The following is a 19,726-nucleotide window of genomic DNA, read 5'->3' as shown; positions in this document are numbered from 1 at the left end:
CGACACAACAGAAACACAACATTAAAATGTAACACTCACAGAAACGAATATAATATATAACAATGGACTTTCCTAACTTGGTACAGGGAAATTTAAGAAAAGAATGGTGGGTTGAACCTGGTTTTGTGGCATGCCAAACCTCTCGCTCAAATGCCAATGTTAATTATAACATTAAATTGACAACAATACATGACAGGACTACAATACAAATAAATGGGAGAAAATATAGGACAGAGAAACAAACGTATAATAGCAAACAAAAGGTACCAGGTTAAAAATTTAATACGCCAGACGCGCGCCACGTCCACACAAGACTAACCAGCGACGCTCAGATGAAAAAGGTTTGAAAGCCAAAACAAGTACAAAGTTGAAGATTTCCGAGGACCAAAAGTTCCAAAAAGATGTGACCAATACGGCCAGGGTTATCCGCCTGGGACAAAAACATCCTTATCATTTAGAATAATTCATACTTTTGCAAACAGTAAATTTTATAAAATGACTATATTATAGATATACATGATTCAACTGATGTGGTGACTAACTACAGAATAAAAACGGATACATTACAAAAAATACACAGCCGTGTAGGTGGCACGGTAGTATTTGCATTCCAGAATTTAGGTTGCTCTTTTGTGTACCCTACTTAGGTAAATGTATCTAAACAGTGTGATTGGACAAAAAATACAGTATCAACTGAACATACTTTCCCAAACTGAGGGATGAATCAGGTGTAGAAAAATATGAAATAATTTTACATACAGATGAAAATGAATTTTTGAGAATTTTTTTTAATTTTGTATTCACTGCACCATAAAAGACCTAAAATTACTAGTGGCCTTAGGTTTCTAAAAATAGCAAAAAAAGTAAACGGTCATGATACATATTCAAATTCATTTCTGAATAGTAAAATGAAAGTACTTCAGTTAAGTGTGAATGTAGATTTTTTTGCAGTGTTAGAAAGTGGTGAAAATTCTAAAAAGGCTATCATTATCCCTATGGGCCAGGAAATACTACCGTGCCACCTTAAGGGGGATATATATTTTTACACTAAATCAATGAAGGAACTTTTTTTACCTATGCAATTTGTAAGTTTATCAATAAAAAGATGATTAAGGGCAACTATGATAAAACAAGCCTTAAATTCCACCCCTGAGAGTAAAAATTGCTGATTCAGCAAATTTTGCCTGATCTGTAGGTAATAATGTAAAAATTTTCATAGAAAGTAGAACTTCATTATTTTTATGTAACTTGCAATACATTTTTAATTATAAATGCTCGCTTTAACTTTTCGCAGTGTCTGACACATGTGCAACCACTGAAATTTGAGACGCGACATTCTACGGTTGCATGTTCATCCTATTATTTTCACCGAAATAAATAAATTGCATAATTTCTTATTTTTTTCAACATAAGTACAGCTATACTAGCTTTCTTAAGGTTTAATTAGTAGTTCTGATGTTACATGACACCAGTAGGAGCTTTTGGGGTACCAGTAAGTGGTTAAGGGGTTCTTACTTATTCATTTAGCTCTCATATTGGTATGAAATAGAGATAGAAATAGGGGTTTCTGTACATTGAATAGACATAATTTTTGACAAAGAATGTATTTATGATGCTATATCAGCAAGATTAAATGGTTTATTCATTTTCCATGCAAATACCATTAGTTGTTAAGATTTTCTGACAGTGAAAAGCACAATAAATGCAAATTAATTATGTAAGGGGACATAATTTAACTTAATGCATACATGAGATATAGACAAACAGTCAACTTAGAGATGTATTCTAGTACATGTATTGTCAAACAGGTTACGGAATAATAGTTAACTGCAATCTAAAGACTCTTGTTGTATTGCCCTCATAATCTGAAAATGTTTAAAGTAATGTAAGGCATGCTGTAAAATGTGGAATAGACTTTAATATCAGTTTTCATGATTTGGTGATTAAACTGTTTCTTTTACTCAGATTAACCATAAACAGAGTTGGCAATCCAATAATTCCTCCTAAATCACCATGTTTGACTTCTGTGTTGATTTGAAACATCATATATTTGGGTTTTGTTCACTTCTTAAGTAAAAATGGTAAGATGAAAAAAAGTGAAAATCTGCCAGATGGGGTAGGGATGTAATGTTTCATTTTTTTTTTTATAAGAAATGAGTGCAGACTAGTATTCTTTATTGTAATATGTTCCAAAGTAAGAAGTCTATGCATCATAGGTGTCATGACTGGTTTCAAGTTTGTTATGTCTTGGTTAAGGTGGCACGGTAGTATTTGCATTCCAGAATTTAGGTTGCTCTTTTGTGTACCCTACTTAGGTAAATGTATCTAAACAGTGTGATTGGACAAAAAATACAGTATCAACTGAACATACTTTCCCAAACTGAGGGATGAATCAGGTGTAGAAAAATATGAAATAATTTTACATACAGATGAAAATGAATTTTTGAGAATTTTTTTTAATTTTGTATTCACTGCACCATAAAAGACCTAAAATTACTAGTGGCCTTAGGTTTCTAAAAATAGCAAAAAAAGTAAACGGTCATGATACATATTCAAATTCATTTCTGAATAGTAAAATGAAAGTACTTCAGTTAAGTGTGAATGTAGATTTTTTTGCAGTGTTAGAAAGTGGTGAAAATTCTAAAAAGGCTATCATTATCCCTATGGGCCAGGAAATACTACCGTGCCACCTGTAAGCCAAAGTACAAAGTTATTTATTTTATCAAATTTTTGTTAGATTTTGGAAACGTTTTCCTTATACTCTTTAAGTTTGTAGGGCTGCTATTGATTTTTGTCTACTAATCGTCAACGTGATTGGGTAAGTTTAATACATATTGAATTGCATTCATTCAGTAATATCAATGGTTAATACTAGAACTCACTTATAATAAGTTCTAATAAAGAGAAGACAAGTAATTTGGAATTATAGTCGTCACACCAATAGTTTTAGGTAACTTTTAGTAACGAACGCTTATACATTGCATCTCGTTCACACACCCTGGTAATGCGAATTAGTTTCGATTAATGATGAGAAAACAATTATCTCATGAATTAACAGAACCCCGGAGAAAATTTTACATTTTCCCAATATTTTGATTCTCAGGTTAATCATATATAATCGTTCGAATGAACGGCATATTGGAAATGGCAATTTAACAAACAACTTTGAATTCGTATCGGTTAATTAGTTGATAAATAATACATATCAATTTAGATTGTCATATATTAACAGATTTAATTGTGGAAATTATTTGTTTAATAGTAATTGAAATAAATATTTCACTATTACTCAAGTCAGTACCTGGTAATGACTTATTTTTCATTTCGCATATGATGGGATAAAACACAGGTTGCATGGACTGGACTTTTCATGCTGTCGTTTCAACCGTTCACACCAATTGTTTATGGAATACTATAGATAAAAAAAAAACATTAGTTTAAAATGTTTTTGACTTATCCAACATCATACATTACCTAAACAAGTGATTTGATTGAAATTAGGATGTTACTTCTGTCATTGGTACTATTGATAATAAGTAAGTCGCCTTTTTTCACATTTTTGTTTATTAAGATTATTGTCATGTCTTCAGGCCTTGCGGTCATAAAACTTTCGAACACAATTCTTGTACTCAGACTCAGAAATTAGCCAATCAAAATACTGGATTTGGTGTCTCGAGAACAAATTTTGTACTCCGAGTACTGAGTAAAGTTTTATGACCGAGGGTTCAACCCACCATTTTGTCTTAAAATGTCCTGTACCAAAATCAGGAAAATGGCAGTTGTTATCTTATAGTTCGCTTCTGTGTGTGTTTCATTGTGTTTTTTTGTTGTTGTTGCACTGCAGGGTTTCTGTTGTTTCGTTGTTTTCCACTTATAGTTGATGTGTTTACTTCAGTTTTAGTTTGTAAACCGGATCTGTTTTCTCTCAATCGATTTATGACTTTCAAACAGCGGTATACTACTGTTGCCTTTATTTCCAACATATGTCTATGAAATATTTTACTTTTAGGTAGTTCGGGAATAATCACTTGCGCAATGAAATATGTTTTTTTTTTATTTGAAAGCAACAACGCCAACACAGGCTTCACCACATTAGCTTCAACCGTCAAAGGACATGTTTGCACGGAATGAATTTTAGTGTGATTACTTTAAATTTATACAACTCACAAGGGAGACGAAAGATACGAAAGAAAAATACAACATTTATAACATACTGGTGCCAAATCACATGACTAATGAATTGAGAGTACTCGGGAATTTGATTCGGACAACAACGATACATGCCAAAATGAAGAAAATTGAACAAATCAATAATCTCAATGCGTTGTCAAGTTACAACGTATTTTACTCATTGGCTTGATAACTTTAGAAAATTTAGTACATGCATATGTATATATACATATTGGTTGAAGAAGTCATAAACATACATGTTAACTCCAAGCTTATATTATGACAATGTAATTTATTGTCATAATATAAGCTTGGAGTTAACATTCGGGTATATTAAAACATTGCAAGAACCTTATATTTTTTAATAAGACAAAACTATGCTCTTGATGTATAAATCAAACTTCAGATTTCATTGTTATTTTAAGATACAAGACCTGCTGACGCTAACATGGGAATGACATTTCAGTTTATACCAGATATTTCAATTCTGCTGTCCTCACAAACGTCCACATTTTTATGCCAAAAGGAAAGTAATCAACGACACGACTGTTTTCTACAATGTTTTAATATACCCGAATGTCTAAGTGTACTAACCACACATGAAAGTTGTTACTGTAATACGGATCTGACACCAAACAGCACCTACCATCAGAGTGATACACAGCTCTATGTTAAAAGACCTGCAAATGGTAAGTAAATTATATGTAATATACTTTATTATAAAATTGTGTAAAAGGATTCAAATAAAACGTTGTAAATAGCGATACATACCCAGATGATGACTCAGATTGAATCAGTTTCATTGTGTTACTAAGTTATAACGTATTTTTACACACCATCTTAATCACTTCGATATATATATATTAACATATATAATAATAATATAAATACCCATGTGAACGAGTGTCAAATTACCTTTGTTTTTTTTAAACAAAGATTAAAACATGTTTTTTTCATGACCAATTGCCGATTCTGAAGAAATGTAACTTACAGCTGACATTGAATAGATGTATTTATACATAATTGACTAATTTTTGGTGAAAGGTTATCCTTAAAATCATGTCGAAAGCATAACAACGATAAGGTAATATTTTTTTGGAAGAAGTTAACAAATGTTGATGGTAATTATTTAGTGTTTTCATTTAGACACATTACAATCCACATAAAGGCTTATTCAATTTATCATTGTTGTTAAGAAGAAGTAGCAGCTTCCAGTACTGCACCACTAATATTTTTATTTTTTCAGCAGCGTGATCACAAAACCCTGAAAATTTTGACCAAACACAGGTCATTCTAAAACTTATTATACTGTCAACTTTTTAAATTTTAATTAAAATTTAATTCAGTACATATTAGGCAAAGTTAAAATAAAAAGACAATTCAATACATTACATTTTTTACATTTCATAATGATTATAGTATTTGAAATTGTATGATACATTAAAATACATTAAAAGATAAAGAATAAAAAAAAGCAAATACGTTTATCTAAGATAAATCGTAGGTAGAAATCCTTCCTTAATGTCGACGTAATGCTGATGCCTTAATAGTTTGCCGTAGTTAAAATTGGTCAGGATGAGAGAAAAAGGTTAGAAACAAAACCTCAAGGAATTGCATGAACACTGAAAGAAGCGCGACCGGTTGCATCAATAGGGTAAACGTATTCTACCCTGCATGTATTACTCATTTTTAGCCATGGCGTTGTCAGTTTATTTTCGATTTATGAGTTTGACTGTCCCTCTGGTATCGTTCGTCCCTCTTTTACTCAACATGCGAATAAACAGACAGTCAAATTGTCTCAATCGGGAATAGGATAAAATTTGTAGAATTACATATTAGACGACCATCTTGTTATCTAAAGATCTAACAACACGAACACAACCGTAGTGAATTTAGACGCAGATAAATCGTACATCGTTTCGGTCAACCATTTTGTGGTGGACACAGTAAAACTTATGTATGATATCTATTTGATGAACTAATTATATAATCACTTCAGAAGAATACATTTACTTTTTATTAGGGATGTCCTTCTCATACTTTTTCGGGATCGTATCTCAAAAAGCCACAAAATCTATTAATAAGAATTAGCTAACAATAGCGTACAAACCAAGGAAGCATCACCAAATAAAAAATATACAATATAAAGATAGCTATATCAACTTTTCAATATATTGAATAGCTTGCTAATTGGTGCAATTTTACTTTTCAACAATATCATGTAAGAGTTTTTCAACTAAATTTAATGACTTCTATAGTTTCAGTCCGCTATTCTTTTTATATAACTGATTGATAATCTATATTATTGACTAATACATCCTATTCTATATACGATCAAATAACCAAATTAAAATTCATCAAAAACATCCAGTGATCGAAAAGTTTTAATTAGAATGAAATTCAAAACAGTGTGGCTGTGGCCATTGATTGACACATTAAATTCATCCATTGACTGGGACAATTTACGTGAACGTTTGTCTGTAACGACCACTGTTCACGACGTACCTACGATAGACATTTAAACTGTGGGGTCACCAAAGGTTTCTTAACGCCTTTAATTATAAAATAATTCGAAAAATTAATCAGGAATAACCTTTATGTCTTGATTTATATAATTGATATAAATCAAAACATCGTGTTATTTCTGATTAGTTTTTCGAATTACTTTATTAAGGTGTTGAGAACCTTTGGTGACCCCATAGTTTAAGTGTCTTTAAAAAGTACATAGTGAGCAGTGGTCGTTACATACAAACGTTCATCTAAATTGTCCCAGTCAATGGATGGATTTAATGTGTCAATCAATGGCCACAGCCACACTGTTTTGAATTTCATTCTAGTTATTTTGTGTCATAATTGCCATCTCGTATGTTTTAAATTTGAATAAAGAAGATTCAGGTTGTCTTATACGTCAATGATACACACAAAAAAACACGATAACATATAAAATAAGGTGCAACATTCATTCTCCATGAAAAGAATACATCACATGGATGTAATTTTTGTAAGAAAAATACCAATTTCGTGAGAAGTTGTGTGTTGGACTTGAAGAGACAAGGCAAACTGACAAATATCTGAATGAACGAATCGATTTATGGTATATAAAAAAACAAAGCCCACATGGTTAGCATTGAATAAATACAAGGCCACTATTAAATGATCTCAACGTAGAAGTTTTTGTTCTCTTAATCAATAAGATATTTTCTGAAATAACGCGGGTCCCTATTAACTTAAAAGTTTTTTTGGTTTTTTTTACCATGAATAAACTTTTTTTTTTATTATTATTTATTGATATCAGCTCTGGACATTAATATTCTTAAAAGTGAAACTGTTGTAAGTGATGGTATAACAATTATTTAAAATAAATTCCTTAAATGATTTGTGAAAAGAAAGTTTCATTTTATGTATCAGAATTTGTAACAAATGATTATTTAAATCCCCACTTGAAGGCCTCCGATAGACTGAGTGAGCATAAAATCATCGCCCACGACAAACAAGTTAAAGGTAAACTTTTCAGTACAATTACTAATAAACGTTTTACTGTCGTCCACACTGTTATGAATTTCGTTCTAAGTAGTAACACAGGGTCAAGGTAAATATTTGCGACGTTAACACTACAAATGTCCTGCAATTGCTTTCATGTTCTTATGCCATTGATAGTATTACCTGGAGTCTGAAGCCCCTGGTATTTCCAATGCATTAAAACGGAAATATCCACAACATAACCTATTGAGCTATAATCTGTGGAAGGAATTTCGTGAAATTATATTTTTGGTTTTTCCTCGACTTTTTTCGTACATTCAAACATGCACACAAAACATCATACAATTGAGAAATACGGCTCAATTACGTATTTCTCCTTTAAACATTATTGGCTTTTTTTTCTTCCCTTGCTTCTTATAAAATAAGAGGTTTTACGTTGTTTCGGATAACATATTCTTTCTTTGCATAGACGAAGATTTGAAAAGTTTAAGATTGTATTTTAAGTTATAGTTTTGCGCCTAATAAAACGATTCATGTTTTTACTCGGTATTATGACAACCCTCCCCAAATCATTTTATTGATTTATAGATGTACAATGCTCGTGTTGTGTACCCCCGATCAAGTAAATCACAATCTTTCAAATAGGGCTTTCATAATTTTTTACATATGTTACTTAACAATTTGCACAGATAATGAACATTTTTCTGACTAAAATTCAGGATTTCATTGCTTCCGAAGCATATCGTATTTGTCTTTTTATCTTGTATTGGTCGTTTGTACTCTCTTATGATTAAAAAGGAATAAGGGAGTACAATTCATTAACATCTATAATTTCCATGAAATGCCTGTAACATAACAAGAATATTAAAGTTGTTTTCCATTAGTTTGATGTTTTCGAGCTTTTGATTTTGTCATTTGAAAAAGGACATTCAGTTTTGAATTTTCCTTGATACCATGAACTTTATTAGAAACTGAAACTGTACATTTAAAACGCATTAAGACAATCATAACATCACATTATCTGGGATCGGAGATTATCTATTCATACAACGTAGTTGCTTTAATAATGTATCATCAACCTGATCGGCCATTGAAGCCTCGGCGAATTATAGTGTTATTGGCAAATTAATTGCTATTTCAGAACAAAAGGTGAATTATCAAAAAAAAACAGTGGAAGCCATTTCAGATAATTATAAAACCAACACAGTACACCGCTGAACAAAACTATAAAAACAAAAAAGTAATTGACGCTCACAATAATACATTATTGGTAAGCTAACAGCTCACTTTAACTTCAGTAAACACATTTGTGACAAGTTAATGACTTATATATAGCTTCATTGAACATTAAGATCGATCAGTATTAAGTAGAACCAGTCATTGGTTCCATAACGTTTCTTTACCCGGAAGCAGTCGTTGTATAATAGTCCACCAACATCAATATCAATGGGTTTGTTTGTGATTTTACTTTTTGTTTTCAAAATATTTACCGTGAACTTTATTTCAACCAGGACTATTTTTGTAACGTCTAAACTTACATTATCATAGCTCCGTGTGTACGCTGTGAGTTCTATCATAGCTTTTTTCCAACCAGATGCCGTCTAAAGAGATATAAAGAATGCATTTTTTTGTCAGCATTTAAGCATCTAACCAAACACTATTTAAGGTAATCCTTTAAACCAAAATCAAAAATAATGTTTGAAGTTAAGTTAAATAACGGCTTTCGGACACAAATTTGCTAAATTTGATAACCGAATTCCTAAAAAAAATAAGTTTCCCAAAACATGTTATATTTCCAACTTTGTATCAATTTGTTTTTACCACATTGTAAGCGTGTAATGGGCTTTGTGTATAATCCTTTTTGTGTTTTTTGATACATATAACGTGGCTCTTTACTTATACATCTAGTCACCGTGTAATTGTTTTATGATAATTTTTGTATTCTTGCCTTTCATTTTTGCTAACGTGCTTTGTCTCTTATGCATTTTTTGTGTTTCTTTGACACATATGACGTAGTAGTTGAAAAAGTTAATTACTTTGAAACTGAGAAGCGAACTCCCTTAAATAAATATCTGATGGCGATTCTTAACGTCATTATTAACAAAAGCATACATTGTTAGAACGAATCTAGTACGAATTCAGAACGAACTCAAATGTAAACGCCCCAACCATGACTACCTTACCGTTATCTAAAATAAATTAGCGTTCCTTCTGAATCCTGTCATCAACGAATTATTTTGGATAATTATGACATCATTATAAATTAATCTCAGTGTTCTTTTCTGTCAAATAGTCGTTTTCTTTTCGGCCTACTTATTATTTAACGCTATTATTTTTATTATATTTGAAATAAATCCCTTTCCACTCAATCAAATGCAATATCAGATATTACCTTTCTGACAAATCTATTTAGATATTAATGTAATGTATAAATCTGAAGTTTTTGATACAAAGCTGGTTGTATGTTTTATCAATTATTTTGATATCTACATTCAGACATTGCTTGTCAATTAAGTTATATAGATATGACCGTTCATTTCTTTCTGAACTCAGCCGTATTTGGCACAACTTTTTGGAATTTTTGGGTCCTCAATGCTTTTCAACTTTGAACTTGTTTGGCTTTATAACTATTTTAATCAGAGCGTCACTGATGAGTCTTATGTACACGAAACGCATGTCTGGCGTATTAAATTATAAGTCTGGTACCTTTGATAACTATTGTCACCAGCCTATAGTAGTCAGCACTTTTGTGTTGAAAATAAAAAAATGTTAATTGCTCTGTAAATTTACTATTTATTAAGAGATGAACTATTTTTGATGAAACACTCCACTTTTCCGCTATCAGGCTAAATTTTTATAAGTTTTACATTTTTGTCGTTTTCTACCTTCGTATTTGATTTGTCTTTCAACTATTCAAATTTGAGCGTTACTGTTGAGTCTTATGTGGACAAAACGCGCATCCGGTGTTTTAAATTATACGCGTAGTATCTTTGATGATTTTTTATTATCTGTAATCCAAAACTTTTATTCCTTTTCTTAGAAAACAAACTTTTGACAGCAATTTATGTGAAACTATCAGTGTAAAAGCCACAGAGTTGCATATTTTCACAGCATGTGAGCAATTTCAGTCATTTAGAATATGAAACATGGTTGCTCGATATAAACATATCGCTAATTACTACAGGATTTTATGACTTTATCATATTCATTAGTTATAAAGTAACAGTTTAATATTAAGTGCTACCATTATTGTATCAAACCTCTTTTCCTTGAAGTTTTATGTCTTCATTTAATCTATTTTACTTTTGTAAACTCATTACTGTTTAAATAATTTATGTTTATTAACTAGGTGTTTATTACTTTTTGTTTGATATTGTTTGTGCATGCCCAATATATAAATGTTATCTTGTGTAGTTGAAGCCCTCATGTTTTATTAGAATTTGCATAATTGATCAAATAAAGCAATGATCAACAAAATGAATTTCATATAGAATGAATCACTGAGAGTGGAAAATATTTTAATTCGATCCCCACGAAGATCGAACTAGAAAAAAAGTCGGTCCCTTCACCTTGCTATGAGGCTTCCATTTTGCTCATCGTCATTATAAAGGATGTATGAATTATCTTCAATATTATCTTGCATTCGGTTGTATTATCTCTACCCCTTTTACTAAGCTTTATATAACAAGAGTTGTAATGTTTATCTTCCCGTCTTACACGTTTACTTTACCTTCTCGAGTTGTAATGTTTATCTTCCTGACATACACGTTTATTTTACCTTCTCGAGTTGTAATGTTTATTTTCCTGTCATACACGCTTTATTTTACCTTCTCGAGTTGTAATGTTTATCTTCCTGCCTTACACGTTTTACTTTACCTTCTCGAGTTGTAATGTTTATCTTCCTGCCTTACACGTTTTACTTTACCTTCTCGAGTTGTAATAAAATTGAGAAAGGAAATGGTGAATATGTCAAAGCGACAACCACCCGACCATAGAGCAAACAACAGCCGAAGGCAACCAATGGGTCTTCAATGTAGCGAGAATTCCCGCACCCGTAGGTGTCCTTCAGCTGGCCCCTAAAATATGCATAATAGTACAGTGATAATGGACGTCATACTAAACTCCGAATTATACACAAGAAACTAAAATTTAAAATCATACAAGACTAACAAAGGCCAGAGGCTCCTGACTTGGGACAGGCGCAAAATTGCGGCGGGGTTAAACATGTTTATGAGATCTCAACCCTCCCCCTATACCTCTAGCCAATGTAGAAAAGTAAAACAATAACAATACGCACATTAAAATTCAGTTCAAGAGAAGTCCGAGTCTGATGTCAAAAGATGTAACAAAAGAAAATAAATAAAATGACAATAATACACAAATAACAACAGACTAGTACTAGCAGTTAACTGACATGCCAGCTCCAGACCTCAATTAAACTGATTGAAAGATTATGTCTTCATCATATGAATATCAGGTACAATCCCTCCCGTTAGGGGTTTAGTATCATACTATCATAAAATATATGAGAAGAACATAACCCGTGTCATGCCAACAACTGTTTTTTTAGAAATAAATGTGTTTAGTTCCGATGCAAAGACCCTATCAGTGAATCAATGTTAAAGCCAAAATATGCAATCTTTAATGACCTGACAACAGTATCGTAACTATATCCCCTTTTAATAAGTCTATTCAAAGGTTTTGTTAGTTTCTGAGGAGAATACTGACATTTTTGTGCTTTATAAAGAATATTTCCATAAAATTTTGGATGTGAAATACCTGAACGTATAAGATGTCTGCATGTTGAGTTATATTTACGAATTATTTCCTTATACCGGTGATAAACTTTAGTAAATGTTTTGACCAGTTTGTGATATCGAAAACCCTGGTGTAATAACTTTTCAGTAATACATAAATTTCTCTCGCTAATGTTTATCTTCCTGTCATACACGTTTTACTTCACCTTTTCTTAGTTTGAGATTACGTGTTTGGTAACCAATTTAGTTCATTTTTATTCAATGTTATTTGTTATACAGCCTGTCATTGTCTTAGGTTTCTAACGTATCATAACATTTCACAGCTATTGCAAACGAACTTCTATTATAGTTTTCATTCGCGCATTACCTATACACGTAACTTATATTTTAGGTATTTCAGTAACGAATCCATTAATGCAGTGTTAATATCAATTGTAGAATGCATGGAACGTGGATACATATACCATAAAGGTTTATGCCTTAGAAAAAGTACAACATATATGTCTTGGTTCGATGCTCTGAATGACTGTGCCAGTTCTGGAGGCCATCTCATTGTACTTGATTCGTTAACGAAACACACAACTGTAGTGGACATATTAAATACATATTGTGAGTATATCTGCATCATGTTAAACATTTATACACTAATGTTCACAAAAGTATGGGCTTATATCTTCAAACGAAAAACAAAACATATTTTCTGCAGTGCGATAACAAATACCATGAAATCGCAGCGGATAGTCTACAATATCTGCCTAAACAGAAAATCTACCTTTTTATAATAATTAGATCGAACAATTTCTCTGAATGGTTAGCAAGGGCTAGGATAATTTCCATTGGCGTACAAATTCTTGAAACATGAAAGATATCAAATCTTTTTAAACTATAGCCAGTTTAATCAAAACTCATTTTCGCTAAAACTTCAATATACATGTATATGTATATGTATAAAAAAAGGCGTGGGTATAAATAAACTAGATGCTCTAAAGAGCCTGTGTCGCTCACCTGTATTTACTAATGCTTTGGAAATCATGTAAAATCATAATTTATAGTAAAAGATATCATTAGATACTATAATAATATCTAAGATAATAGCCAAAAACCGCAAAATTTCCATAAAATTACCAACTCATGGGCAGCAACCCAACAACTGGTTGTCAGATTTGTCTGAAAATTTCAGGGCAGTTATATCTGAATCTGATGAACATTTTTGCCACAGTCAGATTTGCTGTAAATGCTTCAGTTCAGTGATGTAAACCAAAAACTGCATTTTACCCTTTGTACTATTTTAAGCCATGTCTGCCATCTTGGTTCGCGGGTAGGGTCATTGGACACATTTTTAAACTAGATACCCTAATGATGGTTGTGGACAAGTTTGGTTACATTTTGTATTAGTAGGTTCAGAGGAGAAGATTTTTATAAAAGATTACACAAATTTAAGAAAAAATGGTAAAATTGACTATAAAGGATAATAACTCCTAAATGGGTCAACTGACTTTTGACTTATTAGTAGATCTTACTTTGCTGAACATTATTGCTGTTTACAGCTTATCTCTATCTATAATAATATTCAAGATAATAACCAAAAACGGCACAATTCCCTTAAATTTACCAATTAAGGGATAGCAACCCTACAACTGGTTGTCCGATTCATCTGAAAATTTCAGGGCATATAGATCTTGACTTGTTAAACAATTTTTAACTCATGTCATATTTGCTCTAAATGCTTCGGTTTCAGAGTTATAAGCCAAAATCTATATTTTACCCCTATATTCTATTTTTAGCCATGGAGGCCATCTTGGTTGGTTGGCCCGGTCAAAATTTTTAAAACTTCATACCCTAATGATGATCATGGACAAGTTTGGTTAAATTTGCCTCAGTAGTTTCAGAGGAGAAGATTTTTGTAAAAGATAACACAAATTCAGTAAGAAAAAATGTAAAAAATTACTATAAAGGGCAATAACTCCTCAAGGGCTCAATTGACCATTTTGGTCACGTTAACATATTTGTAGATCTTACTTTGCTGAACATTAATGCTGTTCACAGTTTACCTCTACCTATAATAATATTCAAAATTTACTTAATATTATCAATTTAGGGACAGTAACCAAACAACGGGTTCTCCTGTGTATCTGAAAATTGCATAGCAGATAGATCTTGACCTGATAAACAATTTTACTTCATGTCAGATTTGCTCTAAAGGCTTTGGTTTCAGAGTTATAAGCCAAATCTATATTTTACCCCTATGTTCTATTTTTAGCCATGGCGGCCATCTTGATTGGCTGGTCGGGTCAACGGACACATTTTCTTTAAACTAGATACCCTAATGATGATTTTGGACAAGTTTAGTTAAATTTGTCTTACTAGTTTCAGATGAGAAGTTTTTTGTAAACGATAACAAAAAATTAAGAAAAATTGTTAAAAATTGACTCTAAAGAAAAATAAATCCTTATGGAGTAAACTCACAATTATGGTCCTTTTGACTTATTTGTAGATCTTACTTTGATGAACGTTATTGCTGTTTACAGTATATTTCTATCTATAATAACATTCAAGATAATAACAAAAAAAAGGCAAAATTTCCTTAAAATTGTCAATTCAGGGGCAGCAACCCAACAACCGGTTGTCCAATTCGTCTGAAAATTTCAGGGCAGATAGATCTTGACTTGATAAACAATTTAACCCCTGTCAGATTTGCTCTAAATGCTTCGGTTTCAGAGTTATAAGCCAAAATCTTCATTTTACCCATATGTTCTATTTTTAGCCATGCTGGCCATCTTGGTTGGTTGGCCAGGTCACCGAACACATTTTTCAAACTAGATACCCCAATGATGATTGTGGCCAAGTTTGGTTAAATTTGTCTTACTAGTTTCTGAGGAGAAGATTTTTGTAAAAGTTAACGACGACGGACGACGACGGACGACAGACGACGACGGACGACAAGTGATGAGAAAAACTCACTTGGTCCTATGGGCCAGGTGAGCTAAAAAGACACTAAAAACTCTTCAATGTGAAAATAAGATTATCGAAGTCAAATTTGTATGAATGTCATATGACAACAATCCATCGGAGACTCATTTTTATTTAACAAGTAAATGAAGGAGACGCAAGTACGCAACATGAAAGAATCTTTTTTTTATACTTCAATACCAGTTTCAATATGTACATATAGATATAGTATCAATGCGAATTTCAGAGTTGTGAACATAAAACTATTGAGTGTTTTTTTTTTAAATTTATCTTACTTTTATTATTTTTTCAGATCATCTTCCACAATTTGATGACGCTTATTATGTTGGTGCTTCAGACATTTCTGAAGAAGGAAACTGGAAGTGGATTTCCCAAAATTCTTCAGATTTTATGACTTTTAAGACTAATCAACCAAATAATATTGACATTCATCATCCTGGTTTAGATGCTGATTGTGCGGCTTTAAGAGTCACTAACAGGGCATTAGTCGACGAGTATTGTTTACAAACAAAGGCATATATATGCGAAATAAATTGATGATCTAAATATGTTAAGTCAAATATAAGAGATGTCTTGTTGCATAAAATCGGGAGCCCTTCCTTTAAAATCAAAGCTTATCCATGTAAAAGAATAAAAATAAGGCATTTTTAGGTTATGTCAGTTAACAAAATGATGTGAATGGAGCCCGTAAGGGACGACATCAAAAGATCGATGTAGGATAAAAAACTTAAATCAAATAGTTTGGGGGGGGGGGGGGGGGGGGGGTTCAACATTGCTGCAAGTTTTGTTAATCTAAAATCGATTTTACATATATCCCTATTGGTCAACCAATTTTTCCCAAATTAAGTTAAGAGTGGGGAAGGGGTGTGGGGTCAGTGAAAAAACTATGTGAATTAAGTTTTTTATCCTACATTGAACTTTTGATGTCGTCCCTAAAGTAAATATGAAGGATCGAAACATGTGAAATGAGATATGTTAACGCTATACGATGGAGCAGCATGCATGTTACTGCTGATAAATGAGAAGTTGACAGCATCAAGTTTCTTGTGTGAAGTCTGTGACAATATCGATGCACAAAAATATGATGCAGACCTTCTTTTTTCGATAGTATCTTTTATATCAATTGCACTATGATATATGAGATGAACACCTTCAATGAAATGTTGGTTATGTAGTCACAGAGAATCATCAAATTATCTGAAAGTGATATTTCAGTATTTTACGAGATGCTTTATCTTTTTGTCTTTGAGAAGGTTCTGTGTCAATTTTCCTTCGTATGAGAACAAAAACAAGTCGGCGAGTAGTGGTACACTATTTGTACCTATTTGAATCCAGAATCCCGTGAACTCGTTCTTTATTCTATATTTTGAATACGCTTCTGAATGCTTGACTGAACAGTTTTGAGGCGTTCAGATAAAATGTCCAGTTTCGGATCATCTTGCTTGCGTTTGGACATTATCTGTCCTAGTTCTCGACTCAATCCCTCATTGACTTGAAGTTTTGTTTCAGTTGCTGAACTGCAGACTTCGATATGTCGAGCCTTTGGCAAGTGTCTGAACAGAAAGTTGACGTATCAGGGGTATGTCAAAGAACGTCTCGTCCTTTTTCTAAAACAAATCATCAGAAGGTACCAAGACCTTGTTGATACACATGCCGCATCAACTTCACAAATACTACACGATGGTCTTGAAGTATAGATTCTGGGAACTGACTTTGTTTATCATCTGAATAGCGTGTGTTGGTATTCTTTTGTGTGTCTTTTTAAATATTACTTTAACTGTTTAGTCTACTTTTGGTGTTATCTATTTGAAGTGGCTCGGTTCTAATACATCCTGGAATTGTGTTATTGTGTTATGGTGATTTTTTGTAGTCTTGTATTTCGTTTTTGCTTATGTGCTCTGTCAAAATGCCTTTTTGTGTTTCTTTGTTGCATATTTGTTTGTTTTTATAGTGATTAAAATTATGGCACAATGCTGACTTTTGTACCCTATTTTGACCTTTATGTCTATTATGTATGTTTGTTTTGTTGACACATCGATTTCAATATAAAGGAATTTTTATGCAACTGCCATAAAAGTGAGAGGTTTAGCTGACTGTTATACCAGATTTTATCCACCATATTCTACATGGGAGAATGCCTGTGCCGACCAGGGGTGTGAGTGACTGTGTGACAGTTGTTGTCCATTCGTTTGATGTGTTTGAACTTTTGATGGTGTCATTTTAATAGGGACTTTCCATTATGAATTTTCCTCAGACTTCGCTATTTCTGTTATTTTACTTTTTACAATTCACTTAGTTCATAAAGGTATCTACGGGATTGTTTTTCTACTTAATGTTATACATTAAAAGAGGGACGAAAGATACCAAAGGGACAGTCAAACTCAAAAATCTAAAACAAACTGACGACGCCATGGCTAAAAATGAAAAAGACAAACAAACAACAGCACACATGACACAACATAGAAAACTAAAGAATAAACAACACGAACCCCACCAAAAAACTAGGGGTGATCTCAGGTGCTCCGGAAGGGTAAGCAGATCCTGCTCCACATGTGGCACCCGTCGTGTTGCTTATCTGATAACAAATCCGGTAAATAGTCTTATTCGGTAGGTCACTTCATGAATTGAAGGGGATTGTAGTTACGACGCAAGGAACATGTGAACCGGTTATTCCGTAACGGTCAACCAACTCGTGATGGCGTCCGTAAAATTTACGAATGGATGATTTCAACTTCACCATTTGGAACTCTTGGTTTAATAGCTTCCTTGAGAGCAGCAACCCTCTATCAAGAAAATCACAATAGGAAATGCAAGCACGGGAATATCGTATCAATTGGGAGATATATACCCCATATGCAGGTGCTGTTGGAATGTTGCTACTTAGAAATGGAAAGTTCACAATTGGAAAGCTGAAATCATCTCTTTTGTCGTAAAGTTTTGTTTTCAACCGACCCTCATTGTCAATTTCTAGATGTAAGTCAAGATATGAGGCCGACTTAACTGTATCTGTAGTATCCTTTATCTCTAGCTCGATGGGATAGATGCGTTCCACATAGTCACCAAATTTTAAATTATTTAGTGAAAGAACATCATCTATATAGCGGAAAGTAGAGTTAAAGGATATTGCTAACTTCTTATCTTTCTTCCTAAGAAGTTCCTGCATGAAGTCAGCCTCATAATAACAAAGAAACAAGTCGGCAAGTAGAGGGGCACAGTTTGTTCCCATTGGAATGCCGACTGTCTGTTGAAAAACACGTCCTCCGAACGTAACAGATATGTTGTCAATAGAAAAGACGTGTGGTTACCTTTTTTTTTGCTTTTGAAATTCTGAAAGCATTTAAAAATACCTAGTTTTCAAATTTTAATTTTCAAATTCTATCATTTGGTCAACTTATCACATAATGATGCCTTTTCCCTGTGTAGCCTAATAGTACACAACATGGATAATTTCTTCACAACCTGAAGTTTGAGTAAAAGCTCCAGTAATTATATGTATCTTAATATTTTTTGGACATACACGTTTTGCAGAGTATGAAAAAAATCCATTTCTTTTCGTTTATACTCCTATGCTACCAAAGACAAACCAATAATACCAAGGCAAACCAGTCTTCAAAACACAACATAGAAGACTAAATACCGAGAAAAACGAAACCCACCAAAACACTTTTTTATTTTTATTTTTATTTTATCTCCGCTTCCGCAGAAGAGTTTGCCGATTCTGCTTAAAATGTGGAACCCGTCATGCTACTCATGGAAGTACAAATTTGGTGATGCCACATTAGAGGATTTCGACAATAAAAACATTGGTCGCATTATCAAATAAAAAGAACCAAAATACATTCTTGGCTTTCAATTTTTTGGGTTTGAGCCTTCCTGATGAAGGCAAATTCCAAAAAAAGTTGACTGACGCACAAGACTTATAAAGTGTTAATTGTTTTTGCAACTGATACTTTGAAAATGTATATCCCCTTTATGTTACGTCCAAGTTTTGGTAATATGTATCCGAAAAAGAACCAGGATGGAACTTTTTTGTGCCTTTCAATCTGGTTAATATCTTCTTCTTTTTTCAATCTGCAAATTATACACGTATTAACACAAATTGTTACTCTTAATGACAACTCAACGTGTAGAGAATTTATAAATTGATAGAAAATGTATTCATTAAAATTGAGATTTTTACAAACAAATGAACAAAAAATCATAGCACGTATGCTCCCCAATCGATATGGAAATAACTTCATATTTGAATAAGAAACCATTTAGCCTGATTTGTTTACATAATGCCAAAAAAGCACATTGATTGTTCACCTTAGAAACAGCCATATGCATTCGAACATATGTCATGTATT

General features: G+C 32.6%; 1 protein-coding gene and 1 long non-coding RNA gene across 2 annotated transcripts; one reads left to right on the top strand and one right to left on the bottom strand.

The window, feature by feature from the left end:
- The first annotated feature begins 3,264 nt into the window (after positions 1 to 3,264).
- Positions 3,265 to 16,085, top strand: LOC139510683 (C-type lectin domain family 5 member A-like). The gene is made up of 4 exons (XM_071297226.1): positions 3,265 to 3,536; positions 4,596 to 4,859; positions 12,846 to 13,016; positions 15,670 to 16,085. Exons 1-4 carry the CDS (start codon positions 3,503 to 3,505, stop codon positions 15,912 to 15,914), a joined length of 714 nt encoding a protein of 237 aa, XP_071153327.1. The 5' UTR covers positions 3,265 to 3,502; the 3' UTR covers positions 15,915 to 16,085.
- Positions 4,742 to 11,428, bottom strand: LOC139510684 (uncharacterized). Its single transcript, XR_011661956.1, has 3 exons — positions 11,381 to 11,428; positions 9,189 to 9,251; positions 4,742 to 4,850 (listed from the first exon to the last, which is right to left on the bottom strand). It is a non-coding gene; the product is annotated as an uncharacterized lncRNA (long non-coding RNA).
- Positions 16,086 to 19,726: the final 3,641 nt, after the last annotated feature.

This window comes from Mytilus edulis, chromosome 2, assembly GCF_963676685.1.
Source record: "Mytilus edulis chromosome 2, xbMytEdul2.2, whole genome shotgun sequence".
Taxonomy (NCBI): Eukaryota; Metazoa; Mollusca; class Bivalvia; order Mytilida; family Mytilidae; genus Mytilus; species Mytilus edulis.
Note: the sequence above shows the minus strand (reverse complement) of the source record. Positions and strands in the feature narration are given on the sequence as shown.

Bases quoted from the DNA above. Each gene is read 5' to 3' on its own strand.
- LOC139510683 (XM_071297226.1), top strand. From the start codon at position 3,503: ATGTTACTTCTGTCATTGGTACTATTGATAATAA. The intron at 3,537-4,595 runs GTAAGTCGCCTT...TGTTATTTTAAG, and splicing joins ATTGGTACTATTGATAATAA to ATACAAGACCTGCTGACGCT. The intron at 13,017-15,669 runs GTGAGTATATCT...TTATTTTTTCAG, and splicing joins GGACATATTAAATACATATT to ATCATCTTCCACAATTTGAT.